The sequence below is a fragment of the Phasianus colchicus genome, chromosome 39, assembly GCF_987193195.1.
Source record: "Phasianus colchicus chromosome 39, bPhaCol1.hap1.1, whole genome shotgun sequence".
Taxonomy (NCBI): domain Eukaryota; kingdom Metazoa; phylum Chordata; class Aves; order Galliformes; family Phasianidae; genus Phasianus; species Phasianus colchicus.
This window is the reverse complement of record NC_143474.1, coordinates 495,604-517,234: the sequence shown is the minus strand read 5'-3', so window position 1 is coordinate 517,234 and position 21,631 is coordinate 495,604. Positions and strand designations below refer to the sequence as shown.

Sequence of the window (21,631 nt, the reverse complement as noted above, 5' to 3'; positions counted from 1 at the left end):
GCGAGCCCAGGACAAGGGTAAGCATTCTATTCTTTGTTCAGTGTAATAGCCTGCTCAGCCAAGCTCTCTCTTATTTCCTAATTATTGCATCTGTATATTCATTGATTATACATGCAGACAGGGAACTGCTGGGAGGAGTGCAGTGGAGGACAATAAAAATGATCGAGACCCAGAGAATATCCCGTATGAGGGAAGGCAGAAAGACCTGGGCTTGTTCAGCATGCTGTAGGGAAGGCTGAGAGGGAATTGGCATCAAAATGTTGTTGTCAGGAATCTCATAAGCAATGGGCCACCAGCCTGATGTAACTCCATTTCCTGTGGGACTGTGAGCATTACGCTCTAGGTCAGCTGTGTGCCAAACATTCTGTCGACAAGAATACTGTGAGAATCCTTTGCAGAAGCTTTGTTGGGCTTCCCTTGGTGAACACTAGAGGAGTAAATCTGTCATCAAAGCAAATTAAATTTATCCACAAGACTTTCCTCTCGTGAACCCGTGTTGGCTGGTACCAATGAGCGTGTTGGCTTTGCAGTATTTCTCAGTCATTCCCAGGATGATCTCCTCCATAATTTTGCCAGGTGCCACAGTGAGACCAGCTGGCCTGTAATTAGCAAGGTCATCTTTCTTGCTCAGCTTGGAAACTGAGATGTTTGCCAGCTTCCAGTCAACATGTTGAGATTCCCAAGACCATTGGATAAACCTCACAGCCCATACATTTACATGCCTACAACTGGAGCAGCAAATCCCACGCAGGTTGATAGTCAGTTCCTGCCCTGTAGGCTTACCTCACTCTGTGTATCCATTCACATTCCTTTCCACACAAACTCTAGAAGAACATCTCTGCTCAGAGGAGCTGGACTTCTGCCCTGCTTCTTGACTTGCTACGCATTGAAGAGGAAAAAAACTGAGTTTTTTTAATTCTGAATGCAACTAAACATGATGTGTGATAAAACATGTGAGGAGGGCAGCAGTTAAAATGACTCAAAGAGGAAAACCTGCTTTGCTCTTTATTTTTTTTTTCTACCCAATGCGAATCAACACAGCAGTTCTGAGATTACGGTGATGTAAGATGAAAACACAGAATAGTGAGAATGCTTTTTGGGGGAACCTAAAAGGAAAGAGGAGACACATGAGGGATGCCACTGGACAGGAATTCATTGGATGCAGTTGAAAAGTAAATCATCCCAGCTCATGGCTGGGTGGTTGTATCCTGTTGCTGGGGATCCCAACACCTTGCAGTTGCTTGCTTCCTCCCCATGCATTTTCCCTTGGAGCTGTGAGTTCCTGCCACCTCCAGGGCCCTGCTGTACCTCTCCTGCACCAGACCAGGCACCTGCTCCCTGGGATGGAGGAAGCAGAGCTCCTCAGTACTGCAATCATCATCTCCTCGCAGCCTCCTGGGGAGGTCAGGGGGCATTCAGAGAACCTCACCTGACAACATAGGCAAACTCCTGCTGGCTTCACTGGCTCACCAACATCAACCTCCACTTTCTGCAAACTGCATTCCAAGCGCAGCAGCTTTAGCTGAGCACAGCAAATGTGAAGGCCCTGCTGCAGGAGATCTCAGACACAACTTCCCAAGGTCAAAGCAAAAACCTTCAAGCTCAAAAGGGATCACTTGCAAGGCAAGCACACACTGGAAAACACTCTGATATCTCTGTGCTGTGGGGATGAGCTACCGGTGCACCCTGTGGAATTGCACTGCCTTTTCTTCCTACCACCTTCAGAAACCTGGGATAGTGAATTTAGGAAAAACAAGCTCAGCTTTTTGTAGTTTTATTGGAGACAAACAAGGCTTGGTGTCACAGCTGCTCTGACCAGCTGATTAAAGCATTCTGGAAGAGCAGTAGAACCAATGTGCAGGAAGGATGATAGGGTTGTGTGAAAGAAATGCCTTTCCCAGAAGCAAGCACTGGGCTGGAGGAGGCACCAAAACCAAACCCTGCTTGCACCTTTCCTTCTCCTCATTCCACATGCCGACATTGATTTTAAGAACAACAAGCAAGAAAACAGTGAATCAGAACTTGTTTGGAAGCTCTCCCCACACTTAGAACACTTGTAGCGTCTCTCCCCTGCGTGGATGTGCTGGTGCCCATTCAAGTCATAACAACTCAGCCACTTTATTCACCCCTTTCCCATTACTCAACAGATGATTCTCAGAAAACCTCCAAGAGCCACGTTACTGCTCTCCTGACCCTTCTCTCAGATTCATCAGTGCACTCAAATTACTGAGAGCAACACAAGCACACAGACACACAGAACATCCCTACACAGCCGCTTCTCCTTAGGAAACGGCATCAAAAAGCTGCTGGCAGGAAGAGCAGAAGAGGAAAGCGGGCATGGTGAGAGAGCTGCTTTGGGCAGTAAGGAAAGGCCACCTGAAGCTCCTGGCTTAAGTCCCTTCTGCAGAGGGTGCCAGTGATGCCACCTCCTTTGCAAACTCCTCCTGTGTGGGGAGAAGTATCTGGGTCTCCCTCATCCTTGGGCTCACCAGAATCCTCTGGGATCTACTGAGGGTTGAGCTCCAGATGAAGCTCTTCCCACACTGCCTGCAAACAGAATTTTTTCCTTCCTGTGACACATCAGCCAAGCTGAGATTTCCATTGGGCCCTCACCTGCTCCCCCACAGCAGATGAGTTTCTACAGGGGAGATCAGAAGTGAATTCCAAGGCATCTCCCTGCACACAGACCTGACAGAAATGTGCCGCAGAGGGTTTCCAGTGGCTGTGACAAATCCCACTCTGGATTCTCCTTACAGTGTCCACACAATACCTTGACTGCAGCTGAATGAGAGCAACAGGGGTAATACCCTTGCAAAGAATGAGAAAGGGGATTCAGTTTGGCCACAGAGCTCTTCCTCTACTCAAGGGATTTGTAAGGTTCATCACCACACAAAGCCACAGGTGGTGACCAGGCTGGGGCTCTGGCTGAAGCTCTGCCCACATTTGGGGCATTGCAGGCTCTGTATCCTGTGTGGCTGTGCTGGTAGGTAACAAGGCTGGAACTGCTTCTGAAGGTTCCCCGTGTCTTGGGATGCTTCTAAAGCCCGTGTGTGCTGCCGATGTGCTTGTGGGTATTGAGACTAGATCTGTGTTTATAGCTCTTCTCACACTCAAGACACTTATAGGGTCTCTCTCCGGTGTGCATGCGCTGGTGGCGCTTCAATAGTGAACTGCTTTTAAAGTTCTTTCCACACTGAGGACATTTATAGGGTCTCTCTCCTGTGTGGATGCGCAGGTGCAGCTTCAATTCATAACTTCTTTTGAAGCTCTTCCCACACTCTAGACACTTGTATGGTCTCTCTCCTGTGTGGATGCGCTGGTGCTGTTTCAATTCAGTACTGCTTTTGAAGCTCTTCCCACACTCACGACACAAAAAAGGTCTCTCCCCTGTGTGGATGCGCTCGTGGTGCATCAGATCAGAACTTCTTTGGAAGCTCTTCCCACACTCAGAACACTTGTAGGGTCTCTCCCCTGTGTGGATGCGCTGGTGCTGGTTCAATTCAGAAGTTCTTTTGAAGCTCTTCCCACATTCAGGACACTTAAAGGGTCTCTCTCCTGTATGGAGGCGCAGGTGGCGGGTTAGGTGGGATCTCCATCTGAAGCACTTTCCACAATCAGAGCACTTGTACGGGCTCTTTGTTGAGTGTATGCACCGGTGGTTAACAATGCTGGAATCTATATTAAAGCTTTTCCCACACTCAGCACACTGATTCTTCTTTTTCCACACACCCATGCTGCTGCAGTCTTCAGGCTGATTTTGACCTACACTGAAGTCCAGTGAGTTCCTTGATGTCTTTCCCAGATGCTTTCCCAGTGCCTTCTTGATGTGCTCACCCTGACCTTCCTCCAGGCCTCTTTGGACATCCCTTCTGATTTCCTCCACGGAGATGCCACTCCACTGCCATTTGACCACACCACATTCCTGCAGATCCTCCAACATATCTGCAATCCTAATTCCTGCTGGATGACAGGAAGTCCAGAAATAGCACACAGTGCCCAAAATTAAACACAGATGGCTCTTTCAACCCCATCCACCTCCTTCCCTCCACCACCTCACCTGGGCTGAGGTCTCCTGGAACGGCCTCAGGGCTACACACATCTGGGACCCAAGGGTCTTCCCCTCCTTCAAGCAGGGAGATCAGCATGGGTTTGGGGGCTGGAAGTGGAGCTTCAATGATAGAAAGATTGGACATAAGAATGTTTTCCTGATTCTGGCACAGCTGCTTGTCCAACAACTCCACTCTCAGTCCCGCCCCACAATAAAAGCACAACTAGGGCCAGAATAACATTTATAGAATTATAATTTTATAGAATTTCCTTTCATATTTTTCAAACTGCTCTATGCCGAAGGTTTCAAAAATGTTTATGGGAATGGAATAAAGAGACAATTAATACCTAAGAAGTAACCTGGGAGTAGTCTGGCTGCTGGAGCTGCCAGCGCCATGCAACGCAACAACACAAGGGCTGTCTGCAGGGAGATGGTTCTCCCCCTCCTGGCTGATGCCTGCTTGCCAGCACTGACACCGAGGCTTTTATCAGAGTGCAGTGCATAGTAATTCCTTCCGAAACTCATGCTTCTCAGTATTTCCTTTGTTGCTGCTGCAGTTATCAATATGTAACTGCACGGCTATTATTCCAGGCCCGGCCTGCAGAGGCTCATTCTGCACAGCCAAAGGTGCCCTAACGAGGAGGAAAGGCAGCAAAGCCCTCACCCAGCGAGGCCACGCACTGGTACGTCTCCAGCATCACGTCCCGGTAGAGCGCTCGCTGCGCAGGGTCCAGCAGCGCCCACTCCTCCCTGCTGAAATACACGGCCACCTGCGCAAAGCTCACGGGCTCCTGCAAGCAAAGAGGCTCCTTGCTGGGAACAGCCAAGGCCCAGGGAAGCAGCTCGCACAGGACACAAACTCCCGTCCCAGCCGCTTCTCTGGCCCCAGCACACACCTGCTGCCTGAGGGCACCTCCCTCTCCCCCGGCATTCGCATCCCTCGCCCCTCCGCCTCTCCTGCCTGCTGCCCCCAGCCCCTACCTGACACGGATGTGCTGTGGCCATCTGCTGCTCTCCTGCAGGTGAGATGATCACGGCCGGAAGGCAGAAGTCCAACTGGAGCCTGCAGGGACAAGAGAAATGGCAGGGGAGCTGTGAGGGAACGCAGCAGTCCCTGTCCCAGCCCAGCCCTCCACAGCCCAGCTGCAGGACACTGCCTGCCTGGGGGATGACACAGCAGGTCATCCACAATGAGGAAGACAATGAGCAAAGCACTGGTAGCACCCTGGCTAAAAGAGATGATCCATCACAAAGCTGTCTCAAACTGTGGGGCTGAAAGAACTGACGGCTGACACTCAGTTCAACAGCTGAGGGCACTTGCACTGTGTGCCTAAGACAAAGCATGGCAAGCAGTCTGTCATCTTACCCCAGAACAGGGAGCAGCCCAAGTGCCCTTGGAGCTCTCCTGCACAGCAGCGGGCTGCACAATGGGATCTCCCCTCAGCTAGGGATGTCTCTCGAGGTCACACCTGCAGAGAGATCCAACACAGCATGACGTCAAGACTCGTTCTTGATACAGATCCTCTGTAAGAGACTCATGGTTACCTTGGAGCTTTGTGAGCTTAGCTCTAAAGTTATATCTTAGAGGGACTGTGCACATACGATTCTTTCCACATAAAGCCTTGACCACGCCAGGGACGAGGATTGGATCCAGCCACTTCCAGGCTCCTTACGTCTGTGGTTTGAAGACTTGAGATAGGAGAGAAACTACTCTGAGCCTTGTGACACAGTGAGAGGGCCTCCTGTAGGTGTCTGTGTAACCCTATCCTCTATGCACTAAATAACTACGTGTATCCAGCCATCTCCAAACTTGTTATGTGATTATCAGGTCACTACAACCTATCCGTATTGTATAAATATATACAGTAACAGAATTACATAGGATGGCCCAGGTTGGAAGGGACCTCAGGGGTCCTGAATCTCCAACCCCTCTACCACAGGCAGGGCCACCAACCTCCACATTTCACACTAGGCCCCATCCAATCTGGCCTTGAACACCTGTAGGGGCATCCACAACCTCTCTGAGCAGCTGTTCCAGCACCTCGCCACTTTCATAGTAAAGAGTTTCCCCCGACATCCAACCTAAATCTTCCCTCCCTCAACTTAAAACCATTTCCCCTTGTCCTGATGTTATCTCCCCTTTCAAAGAGTTGACACCCCTCCTGTTTGTAGGCTCCCTTTAGGTACTGAAAGGCTGCAGTAAGGTTACCCTGCAGCTTCTTTTCTCCAGGCTGAACAAGCCCAGCTCCCTCAGCCTGTCTTCGTAGTGGAGGTGCTCCAGTCCCCTGATCATCTCTGTGGCTCCTCTGGACCCTCTCCAACAGCTCCCTGTCTTTCGTGTACTGGGGGCTCCAGACCTGGGCACAGTTCTGCAGATGGAGCCTCACGAGCGCAGAGCAGAGAGGGACAATCACCTCCCTGTCCCTGCTGGCCACCCCTCTTCTCATGGAGCCCAGGATATCATTTGCTTTCTGAGCTGTAAGAGAGCTCACTGCTGGTTCACATTCAGTTTTTCATCCTCCAGGACCCTCAGGTCCTTCTCCACAGGGCTGCTCTCAAGGACTGCTCCTTCCAGTCTGTATAAATGCCTGCGATTACTCTGGCCCAAGTGCCAAACCTTGCACTTTGCTGTGTAGAACCTTGTTAGGTTCACCCGGGCCCATCTTTCAAGCCTGTTGAGGTCCCTCTGAATGGCATCCCTTCCTTCCATTGTATCAATCGCACCACTCAGCTGGGTGTTGTCAGCAAACTTGCTGAGGGTGCATCCAATTCCATCGTTGGTGTCATTGGTAAAGATGTTAAAGATCACCCACCGGTCACAAGACAGACCCCTGGGGGACACTCATTATCAGCCTCCAGCAGGACGTAGCAGCATTAATCACCACCCTCTGTCTGCGGCCTTTCCATCAATTTCTTATCCATTGAGTAGTCCACCCATCAATTCCCCATCCCTCCAATTTGGAGATAAGGATGTCGTAGGGGACCAAGTCAAAGGCCTTGCTCAAGTCCAGGTAAATGACATCAGTTGCCTTCCCTCTGTCCACCAGTGCCATCACTCTGAACAGAACAATTAAGCATCATGGATTTATCATTCTCTGTAACAGAGTGACCTGTTCAGAATTCCCCACTGAGACGATTCCCTACTTTTCTTAGCAGCCTTGTGATGGCAACTGGAAACGCTGTGCTCATGCTGCTACTCAGATAGATACTGGGATAATGCCACTGTTGTTAACATGAGGACAGGAAACCTCACCATAGGCACTCAATGCCTGTGTTCAGTGTGCAGTGAGAACAAATTCTAACAACAAAAACAGATCTCTCATCTGTAGTAATGCACGGAAAAGAAGCACACGTAAATATATAAGTGGAAGTGAATGGCACTGGGATAGAACAAGCCTTTCCCACTTGCTATGGTTGATGCAAACGTGAGTGACTGCAGTGTGGATGGGGAGAGACACATCCTGCTCACCCTTCCTCCCCCTCAACCCCCCCTCCAGCTTCTTCCCTCAGCTCCCTTCTTCAGCCTGGCCCTGCTCACAAGGCCCTGCACAGGAAGACAAAGCACAGCACAACAGGTAACGCTCCGGCTGGAACAGATTAACGGCCACAAATCTGTCTCAAAATGAACTGAAAGAACTGATAGCAGAGCCCTGCTTCAACAGCTGGGGCCCAGCTGAGCACCTTCTGAGCCTCGGGACTCAGCGGGAGGGCCTCCTCTATGTGTGTGCTTAACCCTGCCCTCTATGCAGTAAACAACCACGCGGTTACAACAGCCTTGTGAAGGCACTACTTGAACACTACATTATGACGACATTATATCAATAATATCCATCTCTCATCAGCTCAGCACGCACCCTGCGCTCCCTTCCAGGGCCCGTTCTCAGCAGCGGGCGCCCTTTGCACAACGCAGCCTGGGCTGCGCTTTGCTGACGTGCAGATGTTGCCTGCTGGGTCCCCGAAGGGAAACTGCGGGCTGCCGGGGAAGGGGAGGGGAGTGGAGATTCCTCTCTTGGAGGCTTCACATTCACACACTCAAAAGGAGGCATCGGGGAGTTATAAGCTTACATCAATCCATGCGTGCAGAGCTGCGGAGCGAGGTCACCTCGTGTCTGCCGGGACCCAGAGGGAGAAACGCACTCCCAGCTGCGCTGTGTTACACAGAGCCAAGCGGGCAGCAGAGCACGCTGAGCTCCTCTGCTCACTTCCTCGCTGTCCCAGCTCCAACCCCTTCCTGTGCCCCTCGATTTACAACCCGGGCTGCAACACGCCTGGGAACAGTTGCTGCCCGCGTTGCAGCCCGTCTGGCCCAGCACACCTGCTGTGCTGGTGATGCAGGTTGGCTGCTTTAACAACAGCCATTTGTTTAAGAACCGGTATATAAGCCGGCAAAAGGAATCCTGCCTCGGCGAGAGAAAGCCTCCCGCTGCCGCCCTCGGGCTCGCCAACCCAGCCGGCAGCCGCGTCCGCCCCGCAGAGCACGGCACGCACGCAGCCCAGCCCAGCCCGTCCTGCGGCCGCCCCCTGCCCCGCGCCATCACGGCGGCGGCTCCGCCCCGCCCAGCGGCCCGGCCCAGGCAGTCGTTCCAGCCCGACTGAGCCCGGAACTCCTCTTCTCTCGCGGCCGCGGACGGCGGACCCGGCCTTCGCTTGGCTGCGCTGCTCTGTGTCCCCCGCGCGTCGCTCTCCTCTCCAGCACTCAAGGTCTCTCCGAGCGGCGCCGTCGGCGCTGGGTCACCTCCCGGGCCGCTGCTCCCGGCGCATCCCGGGGCGGCGCTCAGCCCTGTGTGCAGCTCTGGGCGGAGACGGAGCCGTCGGTGCCGTCGGTGCCGCTGCCAGGAGAACGGCCGACTCTTCCCAGCACGGCAGGTGAGGCCGAGCGGGGCAGAGCGCGTCACCCTTTTCCTCCCTCACCCCGTGGCACGGCTTTGCTTTCCATTTCCATTTCCATCCGCGCAGTGCAGTGGAGGAAGAGCAGAGGTGGTTCTCCAGCAGGCTGCTCTGCTGGCGGCTGCAGTCTGTGCTTAAGCTGTGTTTGTACAGCCTCCCTGTTTCTCCGGGGGTTGGGATCAGCGTTTGAGCTGCAGGACCGTCCCCAGGGTCACCCATTTCAGACAGGAACGTTTTCCAGGGCAATTTATCGTGGCGCAGTGACTGACAGGCGTTTCTCACCCAGGAACCAGGCATAGGCTGTGGCAGTTTGGCACACAACGTTTTCTTCCATTTCTTCCGGTAATCTTAACTCTTTGCTGCCTGAACTGCATGCTCAGCTTCCCAGAACCCAGTAGGGCTGGCACTGCCATTTGTGCTTTGGTAATTAGGAAAAAGGTGTTGCCAGATATCGTTAAAGACCGACTGGGATGAATATAAGCATTTGTGCTGTCAGAACTTATTCCTAGATCTCCATTTTTCCCACGGCAGGTGGGGCCGATGCCTTCTGGGCTCTCCTTGTTCTGAGTTCAGGCCTTGCCATTTCCGTGCAGGTAGATGGGGGAACTGGGAAGCTGTTTTCCTTTCCATGCTGACCCTGACAGTACAGGAGCTGAAATACTTTCCATCCCTATTACCTCATTTTTGGATTGCTACGATTAAACTGAATTATAATACCAGCAGGCTGATTATGAATGGTGACTCTGGGAATGCCTGTATATAATGCTTTTCCTCTTCTCCAAGATTGATTACTCCATATTAACACATTTGTTTGTGATTCTTTAGCTTTAGTTTCTGTTCTCCATTCCTGTTTACTTCTGTTCTCCTTTCCTTCATACGTAACTTCCAAACCTGGGATTTTGCAGATAACACCTCTCCCCTCCCATCCTTGTATGGCCCCCAATGGCTTTGCCCCTTTGTCACGGATAATCCTTTCTATAATATACACTCCTAAGGCAGAAGCAGGACTGTATTTATTGATATAATTCTGATATGCTGTAGTGATTTAGCAGTGACGTAACACGACTAACGATGACTGGATACACTTGGTTATTCCCTGCATAGAGGATAGGGTTACACACACACCTACAGGAGAACTTCCTGTTGAGTCACAAGGTTCAAAGTAGTTTCCCTCCTATCTCAAGTCTTCAAACCACAGATGTAAGGAGCTTGGAAGTGGCTGGATCCAATCCTCATCCCTGGCGTGGTCAAGGCTTTATGTGGAAGGAATTGTATGTGCGCAGTCCCTCTAAGACATAACCTCAGAGAAGCTCTGGTAGCTCCAAAGTAACCATGAGTCTCTTACAGAGGATCTGTATCAAGAACAAGTCTTGGCGTCAAGGTGCAGGTGTGACCTCGAGAGACATCCCTACCTGAGGGGAGATCCCATTGTGCAGCCCGCTGCTGTGCAGGAGAGCTCCAAGGGCACTTGGGCTGCTCCCTGTGTTGGGGTAAGATGACAGACTGCTTCCCATGCTTTGTCTTAGGAACACAGTGCAAGTGCCCTCAGCTGTTGAACTGAGTGTCAGCCATCAGTTCTTTCAGCCCCACAGTTTGAGACAGCTTTGTGATGGATCATCTCTTTTAGCCAGGGTGCTACCAGTGCTTTGCTCATTGTCTTCCTCATTGTGGATGACCTGCTGTGTCATCCCCCAGGCAGGCAGTGTCCTGCAGCTGGGCTGTGGAGGGCTGGGCTGGGACAGGGACTGCTGCGTTCCCTCACAGCTCCCCTGCCATTTCTCTTGTCCCTGCAGGCTCCAGTTGGACTTCTGCCTTCCGGCCGTGATCATCTCACCTGCAGGAGAGCAGCAGATGGCCACAGCACATCCGTGTCAGGTAGGGGCTGGGGGCAGCAGGCAGGAGAGGCGGAGGGGCGAGGGATGCGAATGCCGGGGGAGAGGGAGGTGCCCTCAGGCAGCAGGTGTGTGCTGGGGCCAGAGAAGCGGCTGGGACGGGAGTTTGTGTCCTGTGCGAGCTGCTTCCCTGGGCCTTGGCTGTTCCCAGCAAGGAGCCTCTTTGCTTGCAGGAGCCCGTGAGCTTTGCGCAGGTGGCCGTGTATTTCAGCAGGGAGGAGTGGGCGCTGCTGGACCCTGCGCAGCGAGCGCTCTACCGGGACGTGATGCTGGAGACGTACCAGTGCGTGGCCTCGCTGGGTGAGGGCTTTGCTGCCTTTCCTCCTCGTTAGGGCACCTTTGGCTGTGCAGAATGAGCCTCTGCAGGCCGGGCCTGGAATAGTCACCATGCAGTTACATATTGACTAACATCAGAATAAGAGCAATAAAACAAACAGAAGCAAGCATGAGTTTCAGGAGAGTTTAGTGTGCTCTGCAATCTGATAAAAACCCCTGAGTCAGTGCTGGCAAGCAGGCATCAGCCAGGAGGGGGAGAACCAGCTCCCTGCAAACAGCCTTGTGTTGCTGTGTTACGTGATGTCACCAGCTCCAGAATCCAGACAAGTCCCTTGTTTCTCCTATAGTACTTATGATTTTCTGTTCAGTTCCCATGAAACTTTCCAATGCCTTGAGGAACTATCAACTTGCAGCAAAAGAAACACACCGTTCTAAAAGAAAATATAAAGAAAGTACCCCCTGCATAATTTTTTTGTGTTGTACAGGCATGCTAGGCCCCAAAGGAAGCTGGTATGTGTTGGCCCAGTGTCTTTTAGGCCTTAATTGTGGTTTCATTGTGGGAAGGTACACAGAGTGGAGTTGTTGGACAAGCAGCTGTGCCAGAATCATTGAAATGCTCTCATCTCCCTTGTTTCTGTCATTGAAGCTCCACTTCCAGCCCCCAAACCCATGCTGATCTCCCTGCTTGAAGGAGGGGAAGACCCTTGGGTCCCAGATGTGTGTAGCCCTGAGGCCGTGCCGGGAGACCTCAGCCCAGGTGAGGTGGTGGAGTGATGGGAGGAGGCTGGGGCTAGAAAAGCCATCTATGATGGGGGAATATTTGGGGCACTGTGTGCTATTTCTGGATTTCCTTTGTCATCCAGGAGAGGATGAGATCACATATATAGTGGAAGATCTGCAGGAAAGTGGTATGGGCGAAAGGCAGCAGGGTAGCACCTCCGAGGATGAAACTGAAGGAGATGTCCACATGGGCTTTGAGCAAGCAGAGCACTACAAGGAGCCACTGGGAAAGCATCTGGAAGAGACACCAAGGAACCTGCTGCACTTCAGCACAGGTCAAAAGCAGCCTGAAGACCGCGGGAGCAAGAATGCGTGTCAGAAGAAAAAGCAGAATCCATGCACTGAGTGTGGGAAAAGCTTCAAAAGGTATTCCAACCTTGTTAATCACCAGCGCATACACTCTGGGAAGTGCCGGTTGAAATGCTCTGATTGTGGAAAGAGCTACAAATGGAGATCTGAACTCATCAAGCACCAGCGTGTGCACACAGGAGAGAGACCCTATACGTGTCCTGAGTGTGAGAAAAGCTTCATGAGCAGAACTGGATTGAAGTACCACCAGCGCATCCACACAAAAGAACGATCCTTTAATTGCTCTCAGTGTGGAAAGAGCTTTCAAAGCAGTTCCAACCTCTTTCGCCACCAGCGTATGCATACAGAAGAGAGACCCTATAATTGTACTGAGTGTGAGAAGAGTTTCAAAATACGTTCCCACCTTATCCGCCACCAGCGCATCCACACGGGAGAGAGACCCTACAAGTGCTCTGACTGTGGGAAAAGCTTCAAAAGCAGTTCTGACCTCATTGTCCACCAGCGCATCCACACTGGAGAGAGGCCCTACAAGTGTGCTGAGTGTGGGAAAAGCTACAAAAGCAATGGTGATCTGAAGTATCATGAGCGCAGCCATACAGGAGAGAGACCTTATAAGTGCCCTCAGTGCGGCAAGTGCTTCAAAAACAGTTCCCACCTCAACCGCCACCAGCAGACCCACACGGGAGCGTGTAATGCTTTCATGATTTTTCTGATCGGTATTCCACACTATAACATCGTTCAGTGTACTGGAAGTTAAGTGCTAACTCTCAAGCTGTGTGAATTGTCAATAGATCCGGGTACCTGGTCTCTGAAGGGAAGAATGAACTACAACTCGCAGAAGCCTTCGTTATTCGGTTTTCATTTTCTGGTCGGTGGGAAAGATAAGACTGTGAGTCACAAGACTGCCTCTTTGCTTTCTGTGCTGCTGTCCATCTCGCCTACTGCATTAGAGTAAGGACTTTGGTTTCAGAAAATCATTTTATTTATTAGCTTCAATTCCAGCTATACTGTATTATCTCGCGTCTCGCTATTGTATATAATAAATTAGTTTCTTTCCCCTTAGCTCGTTGTAATTCTATTTCTTTTCATCTAAGCCCATCTGTCTGCCATTTTCCCTTCACTCCCCTTTCCCAGGTAAGGGAGCTGTAACACGTGCCTGACTCAGAAAAGATAGACCTGTGCTGGGGCACTTTGCAGTCTCCCACAGCAGTTGCAGGATGGATAAGGGATGTGGCAAAAGAAAATGGATTTAGTTGTGAAAAGGGAAGGCTATTGCTTGCGTGGTGTTAGGCCAGAAAGGGACACAACAGTGAAGGAAAGGGGGTACCTCAACTACTCCACGCTCAGATCCAGCAAACATCCCCCCACCTGCACATTTCTTCCCCTTCACCTACTGTGGAGAGAGTGCAAAGCCCAGAGAACAAAGAGAAGTGCCCAGAATGAACGGCCAAGAAGGGACCGGTCAGCAGGTGAGCAGTAGTAGCCTGTACATATTTATTTATATTTAAAAATATACACCAAGTAGTGCTTAAGGAAGGTGGTGAATTTGTTTTCTTACCAATGGAAAAGAGGAGAACAGCCGACTTCCCAGCAGATCAGGTGAGGCCGAGCAGGGCAGAGCGCATCACCCTTTCCTCCCTCACCCCGTGGCAGCGTGGGCACGGCTTTGCTTTCCATTTCCATCCCGTGCAGTGCAGTGGAGGAAGAGCAGAGGATCGTCTCGGCACTGCCTTACCTGCGGGCTGTGCCGCCATTCCTGCTGTACAGAACATCAGCAGAGGTGGTTCTCCAGCAGGCTGCTCTGCTGGCAGCTGCAATCTGGGCTTAGGCTCATTGTGTTTGTGTGTCATGGGCTGCATTCAGTGTTCTTCAGTGAACCAGGTATTTTTCTGCACCTCCTGTTGAATGGCCATACCATTCTCTAACAATTTTTCTGCAGCTCTTTCCTGGGTAGTGGTCCCCTTTAGGCATGCTTCCAGTCAATCAGAAGATCCCCCAGTTGGTACAGGCTGTCCTTGTTGTATTTCCTCAACTTTCTTCACCCCTCAGATCTTCATTAAAACTTCCTTTTCCCATTTCTCATGTATCACTGTTCAGTTTCTTTAACTGCAGCTAAATCGGACATCAGAACTTCCACCCTGTGCAGCTGCAGAGGTGCAGTATTGCTGTATGTTGGTCATTTTTGATTCATGGAGAACTGTGGAATCATAGAATCCTAAGAGTTGGAAGGGGCCACTGAGGGCCATCTAGTCCAACTCCCTGCAGTGCACAGGGACACCACGGCTCCATCAGGTTGCCCAGGGCCTGATCCAGTTTCTCTTTGAAAGTCTCCAGGGATGGGGCATCAATCACAACACTGAGTAACCTCTTCCTGTGCCTTGCCACCCTCACTATAAAAGATTTTTTGCTTATTCCTAACCTGAATCTCCCCTCCATGAGCTTGAAGCCATTTCCCCTTGTTCTATCACCACAGACCCTGCTGGAGAGTCTGTCCCTTCTTTCCTGTAGCTCCCCTTTAGGTACTGAAAGGCCACTCTCAGGTCATCTCACAGCCTTCTCTTCTCCAGGCTGCACAGCCCCAGCTCTCTCAGTCTGGCCTCAAAGGAGAGGTGTTCCATTCTGTGAATCATTTTTGTGGCCCTTCTGTGGACGCAGCTCCACATCCTTCCTGTACAGAGGGTTCCACATCTGGGCACAGTACTCCAGGTGTGTCCTCATCACCGCAGAGTAGAGGTGCAGGATCACTTCCCTCACCCTCCTGGCCATGCTTCTTTTGATGCAGCCCAGGATACAGCTGGCTTTTTGGGCTGCAAGAGCACGTTGCTGGCTCCTGTCCACTTTGCTATCCACCAGTACCCCCAGGTCCTTTTCAGAAGGGCTGCTCTCAATCCTTTAATCCCCCTTGTGTTAGTAATGAGGGCTGCCTCAACCCAGGTGCACGACCTTGCACTTGAGTTGCTGAACCTCATCAGGTTCACCTGGGCCCACTGCTCAAGTCTGTCTTGGTCCCTCTGGAAGCCATCCTGTCCCTCTGATGCGTCACTGCACACCACAGCATGGTTCCACCAGCAAACTTGCTGAGGGGGCACTTGACCCCTCTGTTAATGTCACTGAGGAAGATATTAAAGAATATCAGCCCCAGCACCGCATCCCATGGGACACCACTCATCACTGGTCTCCATCCAGACGTTGAGCCAGTGACCACCACTCTCTCAGGATTTGATCCTGCAACCAGTTCTTCATCCATAGAACTGTCTGCCCATGAAATCCATATCTCTTCAATTTGGAGAGAAGGAAGTTTTGGGGTACTGTATCAGAGGCCTTGCTGAAGTACAAATAGGTGACACTGGTAGCTCTTCCCTTGTCCATTGATGCAATGACACCATCATAGAAGGCTGCTATTTTGGTCATACAGGATTTGCCCTTAGTGAAGCCATGCTGGTTCTCCCATATCACCTCCCTGCTTTCCATGTGCCTTAGTATTGCTTCCAGGAGGATCTGCTTCATGATCTTCCCTGGCACAGAGGTGACACCAATAGGTCAGTAGACCAAGGTAGTCTTTTTTTGCCCCTCTTAAAAATAGGTATGATGTTTCCTTTTTTCCAGTCATCAGGGACTTACAGCTGATTGCTACAACTTTTGTAATTTCACAGAGAGTGGCTTGGCAACCACATCAGCCAATTCCCTCAGGACTCTGGGATGCATTTCATCAGGACCCATAGGCTTCTGGACGTTCAGGTTCCTCAGGTGGTCACGAATCTGATCTTTGCTTACAGTGGGAGGGACGTTGCTTCCCGGATCCCCTCCTACCAAACCAAATGTCCGAGGGCTGTGCAGTGAGCAGTTACAGAGAAGTCTGAGGAAAAAAAGTTGTTGAGTACCTCTGCTGCCTTCTTGTTGTTACCAGCTTGCCTGTGCCTCTCACTAGGTTGGGTATGCCCTCCTGGACTTTCCTTTTCTGGCTGAGGCACCTGTGTAGAAGCCTTTCTTGTTCTTGTTAGCATCCTTAGCCAAGTTCAGTTCAAACTGGGCTTCAGCTTTCCTGACCCCACCCCTATAAAGGCTAGCAGCTTCCTTATACTCTTCCCACGATACCCGTCGCTGTTTTCACTGCCTGTGCATTTTCTTTTTGCTCTTCAGTTTGGCCAGCAGGTCCCATTTCAGACACACTGGTCTCTTGCCTTCCTCTCCTGACTTGCTGCATTTGGGGATGGAGAGCTCTTGAGCCCTGAAGAATGCCTGCTTAAAGATCTGCCAGATCTGCCCTGCACTCTTGCCCATGAGGACAGTTTCCCAGGGTGTTCTGGATTAATGAAGAGCTGGAAGTTAGCTTTCCTAAAGTTTAGCTTCCTAGTTTTACTCTTCACCTGTCTCATGTCCTTCCGAAGCGTGAATTCAGCCATAGCATGGTTGCTACAGCCAAGGCAGCCTGCAATCCTGATGTCACCAGTCAGTTCACATACTTTGGTGAGCAACAGGTCGAGTATTGCATTCCCCATGGTGGATACTTGACTGAGGAGGTTATCCTCAGCGCATCCCAGGAGCCTCGCAGATTACCTACAGCTTGCTGTGCTACTTCTCCAGCAGATGTCTGAGTGGTTGAAGTCCCCTAGCAAGATGAGCAATTGTGATCACGACGCCTCCTGTAGCTGGAGGCAGAAAGCCTCATTAACAGGCTCTAATTGATCTGGTGGCGTGTAGTAGACACCGATCACAAGGCTTCCTTTGCTGCCTTGGTCTCTGTCACCCGTCGGCTTCTGACTAGTTCAGGATTGTTCTTTAGGGACAGCACTTCACATTCTCTTCCATTCCAGGTGTACACAGCAACACCCCCACCCCACCTTCACAGCCAGTCCCTTCTGAACAGCTTGTAGCCATCAACAGCCACACTACCACTGTGGGCATCATCCCACGAGGTTTCGGTGGCAACTAAATCATGGTTTTCAAACAGCACAGTAGCTTCCACCTCCTCCTGTTTGTTTTCCAAACTGTATGCGTTGGTGTAGAGGAACTCCAGATGGGCAGCTGCTCTTTTGACTCACAGTAGGCAGCAGCTACGCAAAGCAGGGGCACTGCAACCTCCCTGTTTCTCGGGGGGGGGAAAGGGAAGAGAATGAATGGTTGAACCTTGTTCAACCATACTTTCCATCCTTATTACCTCATTTTTGGATTGCTACGATTAAACTGAATTATAATACCAGCAGGCTGATTATGAATGGTGACTCTGGGAATGCCCATGTATAATGCTTTTCCTCTTCTCCAAGATTGATTACTCCATATTAACACATTTGTTCGCGATTCTTTAGCTTTAGTTTCTGTTCTCCATTCCTGTTTACTTCTGTTCTCCTTTCCTTCATACACAACTTCCAAACCTGGGATTTTGCAGATAACACCTCTCCCCTCCCATCCTTGTATGGCCCCCAATGGCTTTGCCCCTTTGTCACGGATAATCCTTTCTATAATATACACTCCTAAGGCAGAAGCAGGACTGTATTTATTGATATAATTCTGATATGCTGTAGTGATTTAGCAGTGACGTAACACGACTAACGATGACTGGATACACTTGGTTATTCCCTGCATAGAGGATAGGGTTACACACACACCTACAGGAGAACTTCCTGTTGAGTCACAAGGCTCAAAGTGGTCCCCCTTTCTATCACAAGTCCTCATTAGGGCACCTTTGGCTGTGCAGAATGAGCCTCTGGAGGCCAGGCCTAGAATAATCATGCAGTTACATATTGATAACTGCAACAGCAACAAAGGAAATACTGAGAAGCATGAGTTTCAGAAGGGATTAGTATGCACTGCACTCTGATAAATGCCCCAGAGTCATTGCTGGCAAGCAGGCATCAGCCAGGAGGGGAGGGGACATCTCCCTGCAAACAGCCAATGTGTTTTCAGATCCCTCCCAGGTTACTCCTTTACAAGTTAGCATTTTTTATTCGGTTCCCATGAAGCTTTCCAATGCCTTGGACTTTGAGCATCTTGGAAGAAAACAAACCATTCTAAAGTTATTTTTATAGATAATGTCCCTGCATAATTTTCAGTGATGTAAAAAGAATGCCATGCTTCTAAAGAAAGAAGCCATTATGTGCTGGCCCAGTGTCATTCATGCCCTAATTGTGGTTTCAAATTATAGAGGGACACATAGTGGATTAACGGAAGAAACAGCTGTGCCAGAATGATGCCAGAATGATGGAAATGCTCTCTTCTCCTCTGTTTCTGTCATTGAAGCTCCACTTCCAGCCCCCAAACCTGTGCTGATCTCCCAGCTTGAAGGAGAGGAAGACCCCTGTATTTCAGATGTGCGTAGCCCTGAGGCCGTGCCAGGAGACCTCAGCCCAGGTGAGGTGGTGGAGGGAAGGAGGAGGTTTGGGGCTAGAAAAGCCATCTCTGATAGGGGTGTATTTGGGGCACCATGTGCTATTTCTGGATCTCCTTTGTCGTCCAGGAGCGGATGGGATAAAAAATATAAAGGAAGACCTGCAGGAAAGTGGTCGGGTAGCACCGGAAGAGATGTCCATGTGGGCTTTGAGCAAGAAGAGCACTTCAAGAGCCAATTGGAAAGCATCTGGCAAAGATAGCAAGGAACCCGCTGGACTTCAGTGCGGGTCAAAAACAGAGGTCAAAAGCAGCCTGAAGACCCCATGTGCATGGATGTGTGCCAGAAGAAAAAGCTCATCCCAGGTGATCTGAGTGGGAAAAGCTTTAATAGGTATTCCAACCTATTAATCACCAGTGAATGCTCTCAGAGGAGCAACTGCGCAAGTGCTCAGACCGTGGAAAGAGCTTCCAATGGAGATCTGAACTCATCTGCCAACAAAGCATTCACACAGGAGAGACATGAGACCCTACAGGTGTCATGAGTGTGGAAAGAGCCTCCAAAACCTCAGAATACACCAGTGCATCCACACAGGAAAGAGTCCTTATAATTGTCCTGTGGGAAGAGCTTCAGAAGCTGTTACAATCTCACTTCCCACAAGCGGGTCCACAGCACAGTCTGGTGGTAGAAGTGTTCCAAGTTTGTGAGAAACTTCAAATGCACTTCCACCCTCATCACCTACCAGCACATCCTCACAGCAGACAGAGCCTGCAGAGCCCAAGACGTGGGAAGTGCTTCAGCCAGAGCAGCAGCCTGGTCACCACCTCTGGCTTTATGTGGTGATGAACCTTACAAATCACTTGAGTAGAGGAAAAGCTCTGGGGCAAAACTAAATCCTGTTCCTCCTTACCTGCATGGAATTTACCCTTATTGCTCTCTTTCAGCTGCAGACAGGCTGTTGGGTGGACATGGAAATGAGAGTCCAAAGTGGGATGTGGTGCAGCCACTGGAAACCTTCTGCCAGGTGGCACATTTCTGATCTCCCCTGGAGAAACCCACCTGCTGTGGGGCAGCAGGTGAGGACCCTCAGCTAGGCCAATATGTCACCAGGAAGGAAGAAATCCTGTCTGCAGGGAGTGTGGGAAGAGCTTCATCTAGAGCTCAACCATCTGTAGATGCCAGAGAACCAACACAAGAGGAGAGTCCCTGTGAGTGCCTTGACTGAAGGAAGAGGTCCATCCAGAGCTGGGAGCTCATCACACACAGTGGATCCACACGAGGAACCCTACAGGTGTGCAGCCTGCAAGAAGAGCTTTGACCACAGCTCCAACCTGCTGAGGTACCAGAGTGTCTGCACTTGGGTGAGGTCCAATCCGTGCCTGCACCAGTGAGTTCACGTGGCTGGAAGCCTTAGAAATGCCTCCAGTGTGAGAAGGGCTTTGTGCAGAGCGCAGAGCTCCTCACTCACAGGAGATGGCACTCGTGGCAGAGGTGCTACAAATGCCCCATGCGTGGGAAGAGCTTTTACCAGGGGATCCACTCAGGGCAGAGACCATAGAAATGCCTGCACTGCAGGAAGAGCTTCATCCAGAGCTCCATCCTCATTAAACATTTCCCAGGGCACATGAGACAGTGGCCCTGCAAGTGTCTCTGGTGCAGGAGGAGATTCTCTTAAGGCTGGCACCTCGTTTCTCCTGGGAAAACCCCCAGCGGAGGGAGAGACCTTGAGGATGCTGGAAATGATCTGAGGAGAAAAAACCTTAGTTAACTAATTACAATGGTGAAATACAAGTTAATTGGGATTTAAGCTAAGAAATTAAATAAATGCTAGAGACAGTGTTTTCTGAAACTGAGTCTGTTGCTGTAGCAGTTAGCAGCCAGCAGCAAAAGAGAGAGATCCTGTGACCTCTCTACTCTTTTAATTTTTCTCTCCCCCTGGAAGACAGAAAATTACAAAATGTCATCTTCCAGAAGTGTAGTGTCTTTTCCTGGCCCTTGGGAGCTCTAGTTCATTCTCTTCAGAAAATGGAGCATTATCTCTTCACTCTTCGACTCCCATCATGGCATGATGCTATGAATGCAGTGCTCTGACGCGTGAAGAAAAACCATAAAACCGTGAGACCCAGAAGCTTCAGGTGGCCTTTCCTTGCTAAGAGAAGAAAGTCACCATGCTTTCTCTTCCACTCTTCCTGCCTGCAGCTTTTTGATGTTGTTTCCTAAGGAAAAGCAGCTGTGTAGAAACGTTCTGTGCGTCTGTGTGCATGTGTTGTTTCCAGTAATTTCTGAGTGCACTGATGAATCAGATGCAAGGGTGAGGAAAGCAGTAACGCAGCTCTTGGAGGTTAACTGGAAATTACCTGCAGGGTAAAGGGGAGGAGAATATAGCTGAGTTGTCCTGGAGCTTTTGTTTTCCCTGTCATCTGGCTCTGCGTTCTTAAAATGTGTGTGTAGAAGGAGGGGAGGGAAAGGTGGAAGAAGAGTTTGTTTTTGGTGCTGATTGCAGCCCACTGCTTGGTTCTGGGTGAAGGCACGTTTGGCGCACAACCCCGTCTCCCTTCCTAAGAACACACTGGCTATCCTTTACTTCCCAAAGGTTTTTATCTGCAGCTCAGAGTTGCTATCAGATCCCAAGCCTTGATTTACTGTCATCAGCGTGAAAGCTTAGCTTTTTCTTCCTAAATGCAATATCCCAATTTCAGCAGGTGGCGGGAGCAAAACACGGTGCGATGACGTAGAGTGCACGTTCAGCTCATCTCTTCAGTACTAAGTTTTCACATTGCAACAGGCTTCAGAATGCACGTTTGCTTTGCAAGATATCCCTCTCTATATTTTCCCCCTGAGAAAATTTCATTGCTGATTTCACCCCATCTTTTTGTACATGTCATGTTTAGTTGCGCAAAGAGTTGGAAAACTCATTTTTTTTCCTCTTCCCCCTGAACTTCCCTGCTTTCCCTCTGCTCTGGGGAAAGTCCTTCTGTTGCAGACATGAGTCCCTGCAGAGTTGTGACTGCAGTGCCCCGTCTGCAGGAACGGAAGCAGTTCAGATGCCAAAATGCTTTGTTTCTCTTATGGTGGTGGGATGGTGGGCATGGGGGAAGAGGGGTCCCCTTCTTG

At 50.4% G+C, this 21,631-nt stretch overlaps 2 protein-coding genes across 5 annotated transcripts; one reads left to right on the top strand and one right to left on the bottom strand.

Moving 5' to 3' along the window:
• Positions 1 to 1,905: 1,905 nt before the first annotated feature.
• Positions 1,906 to 8,583, bottom strand: LOC116239306 (uncharacterized). Of its 2 annotated transcripts, none has more exons than XM_090130185.1 (5): positions 8,114 to 8,583; positions 5,030 to 5,111; positions 4,713 to 4,839; positions 4,058 to 4,168; positions 1,906 to 3,960 (listed from the first exon to the last, which is right to left on the bottom strand). In XM_090130185.1, exons 1-5 carry the CDS (start codon positions 8,581 to 8,583, stop codon positions 3,038 to 3,040), a joined length of 1,713 nt encoding a protein of 570 aa, XP_089986311.1. In that variant the 3' UTR covers positions 1,906 to 3,037. The 2 variants fall into 2 exon arrangements, with proteins under 2 accessions (XP_089986311.1, XP_089986312.1); XM_090130186.1 differs by having other exon boundaries at positions 1,906 to 3,957.
• A 197-nt stretch (positions 8,584 to 8,780) lies between these two features.
• Positions 8,781 to 13,254, top strand: LOC116239305 (uncharacterized). 3 transcript variants are annotated; one of them, XM_090130194.1, is made up of 6 exons: positions 8,781 to 8,914; positions 10,283 to 10,425; positions 10,729 to 10,810; positions 11,001 to 11,127; positions 11,750 to 11,860; positions 11,967 to 13,254. In XM_090130194.1, the coding sequence occupies exons 3-6, from the start codon at positions 10,787 to 10,789 to the stop codon at positions 12,947 to 12,949; spliced, it is 1,245 nt and encodes a 414-aa protein (XP_089986320.1). In that variant the 5' UTR covers positions 8,781 to 8,914; positions 10,283 to 10,425; positions 10,729 to 10,786; the 3' UTR covers positions 12,950 to 13,254. The 3 variants fall into 3 exon arrangements, with proteins under 3 accessions (XP_089986320.1, XP_089986321.1, XP_089986319.1); XM_090130195.1 differs by lacking the exon at positions 10,283 to 10,425 and having other exon boundaries at positions 8,785 to 8,914; XM_090130193.1 differs by lacking the exons at positions 8,781 to 8,914; positions 10,283 to 10,425 and having other exon boundaries at positions 10,491 to 10,810.
• The last annotated feature ends 8,377 nt before the right edge of the window (positions 13,255 to 21,631 follow it).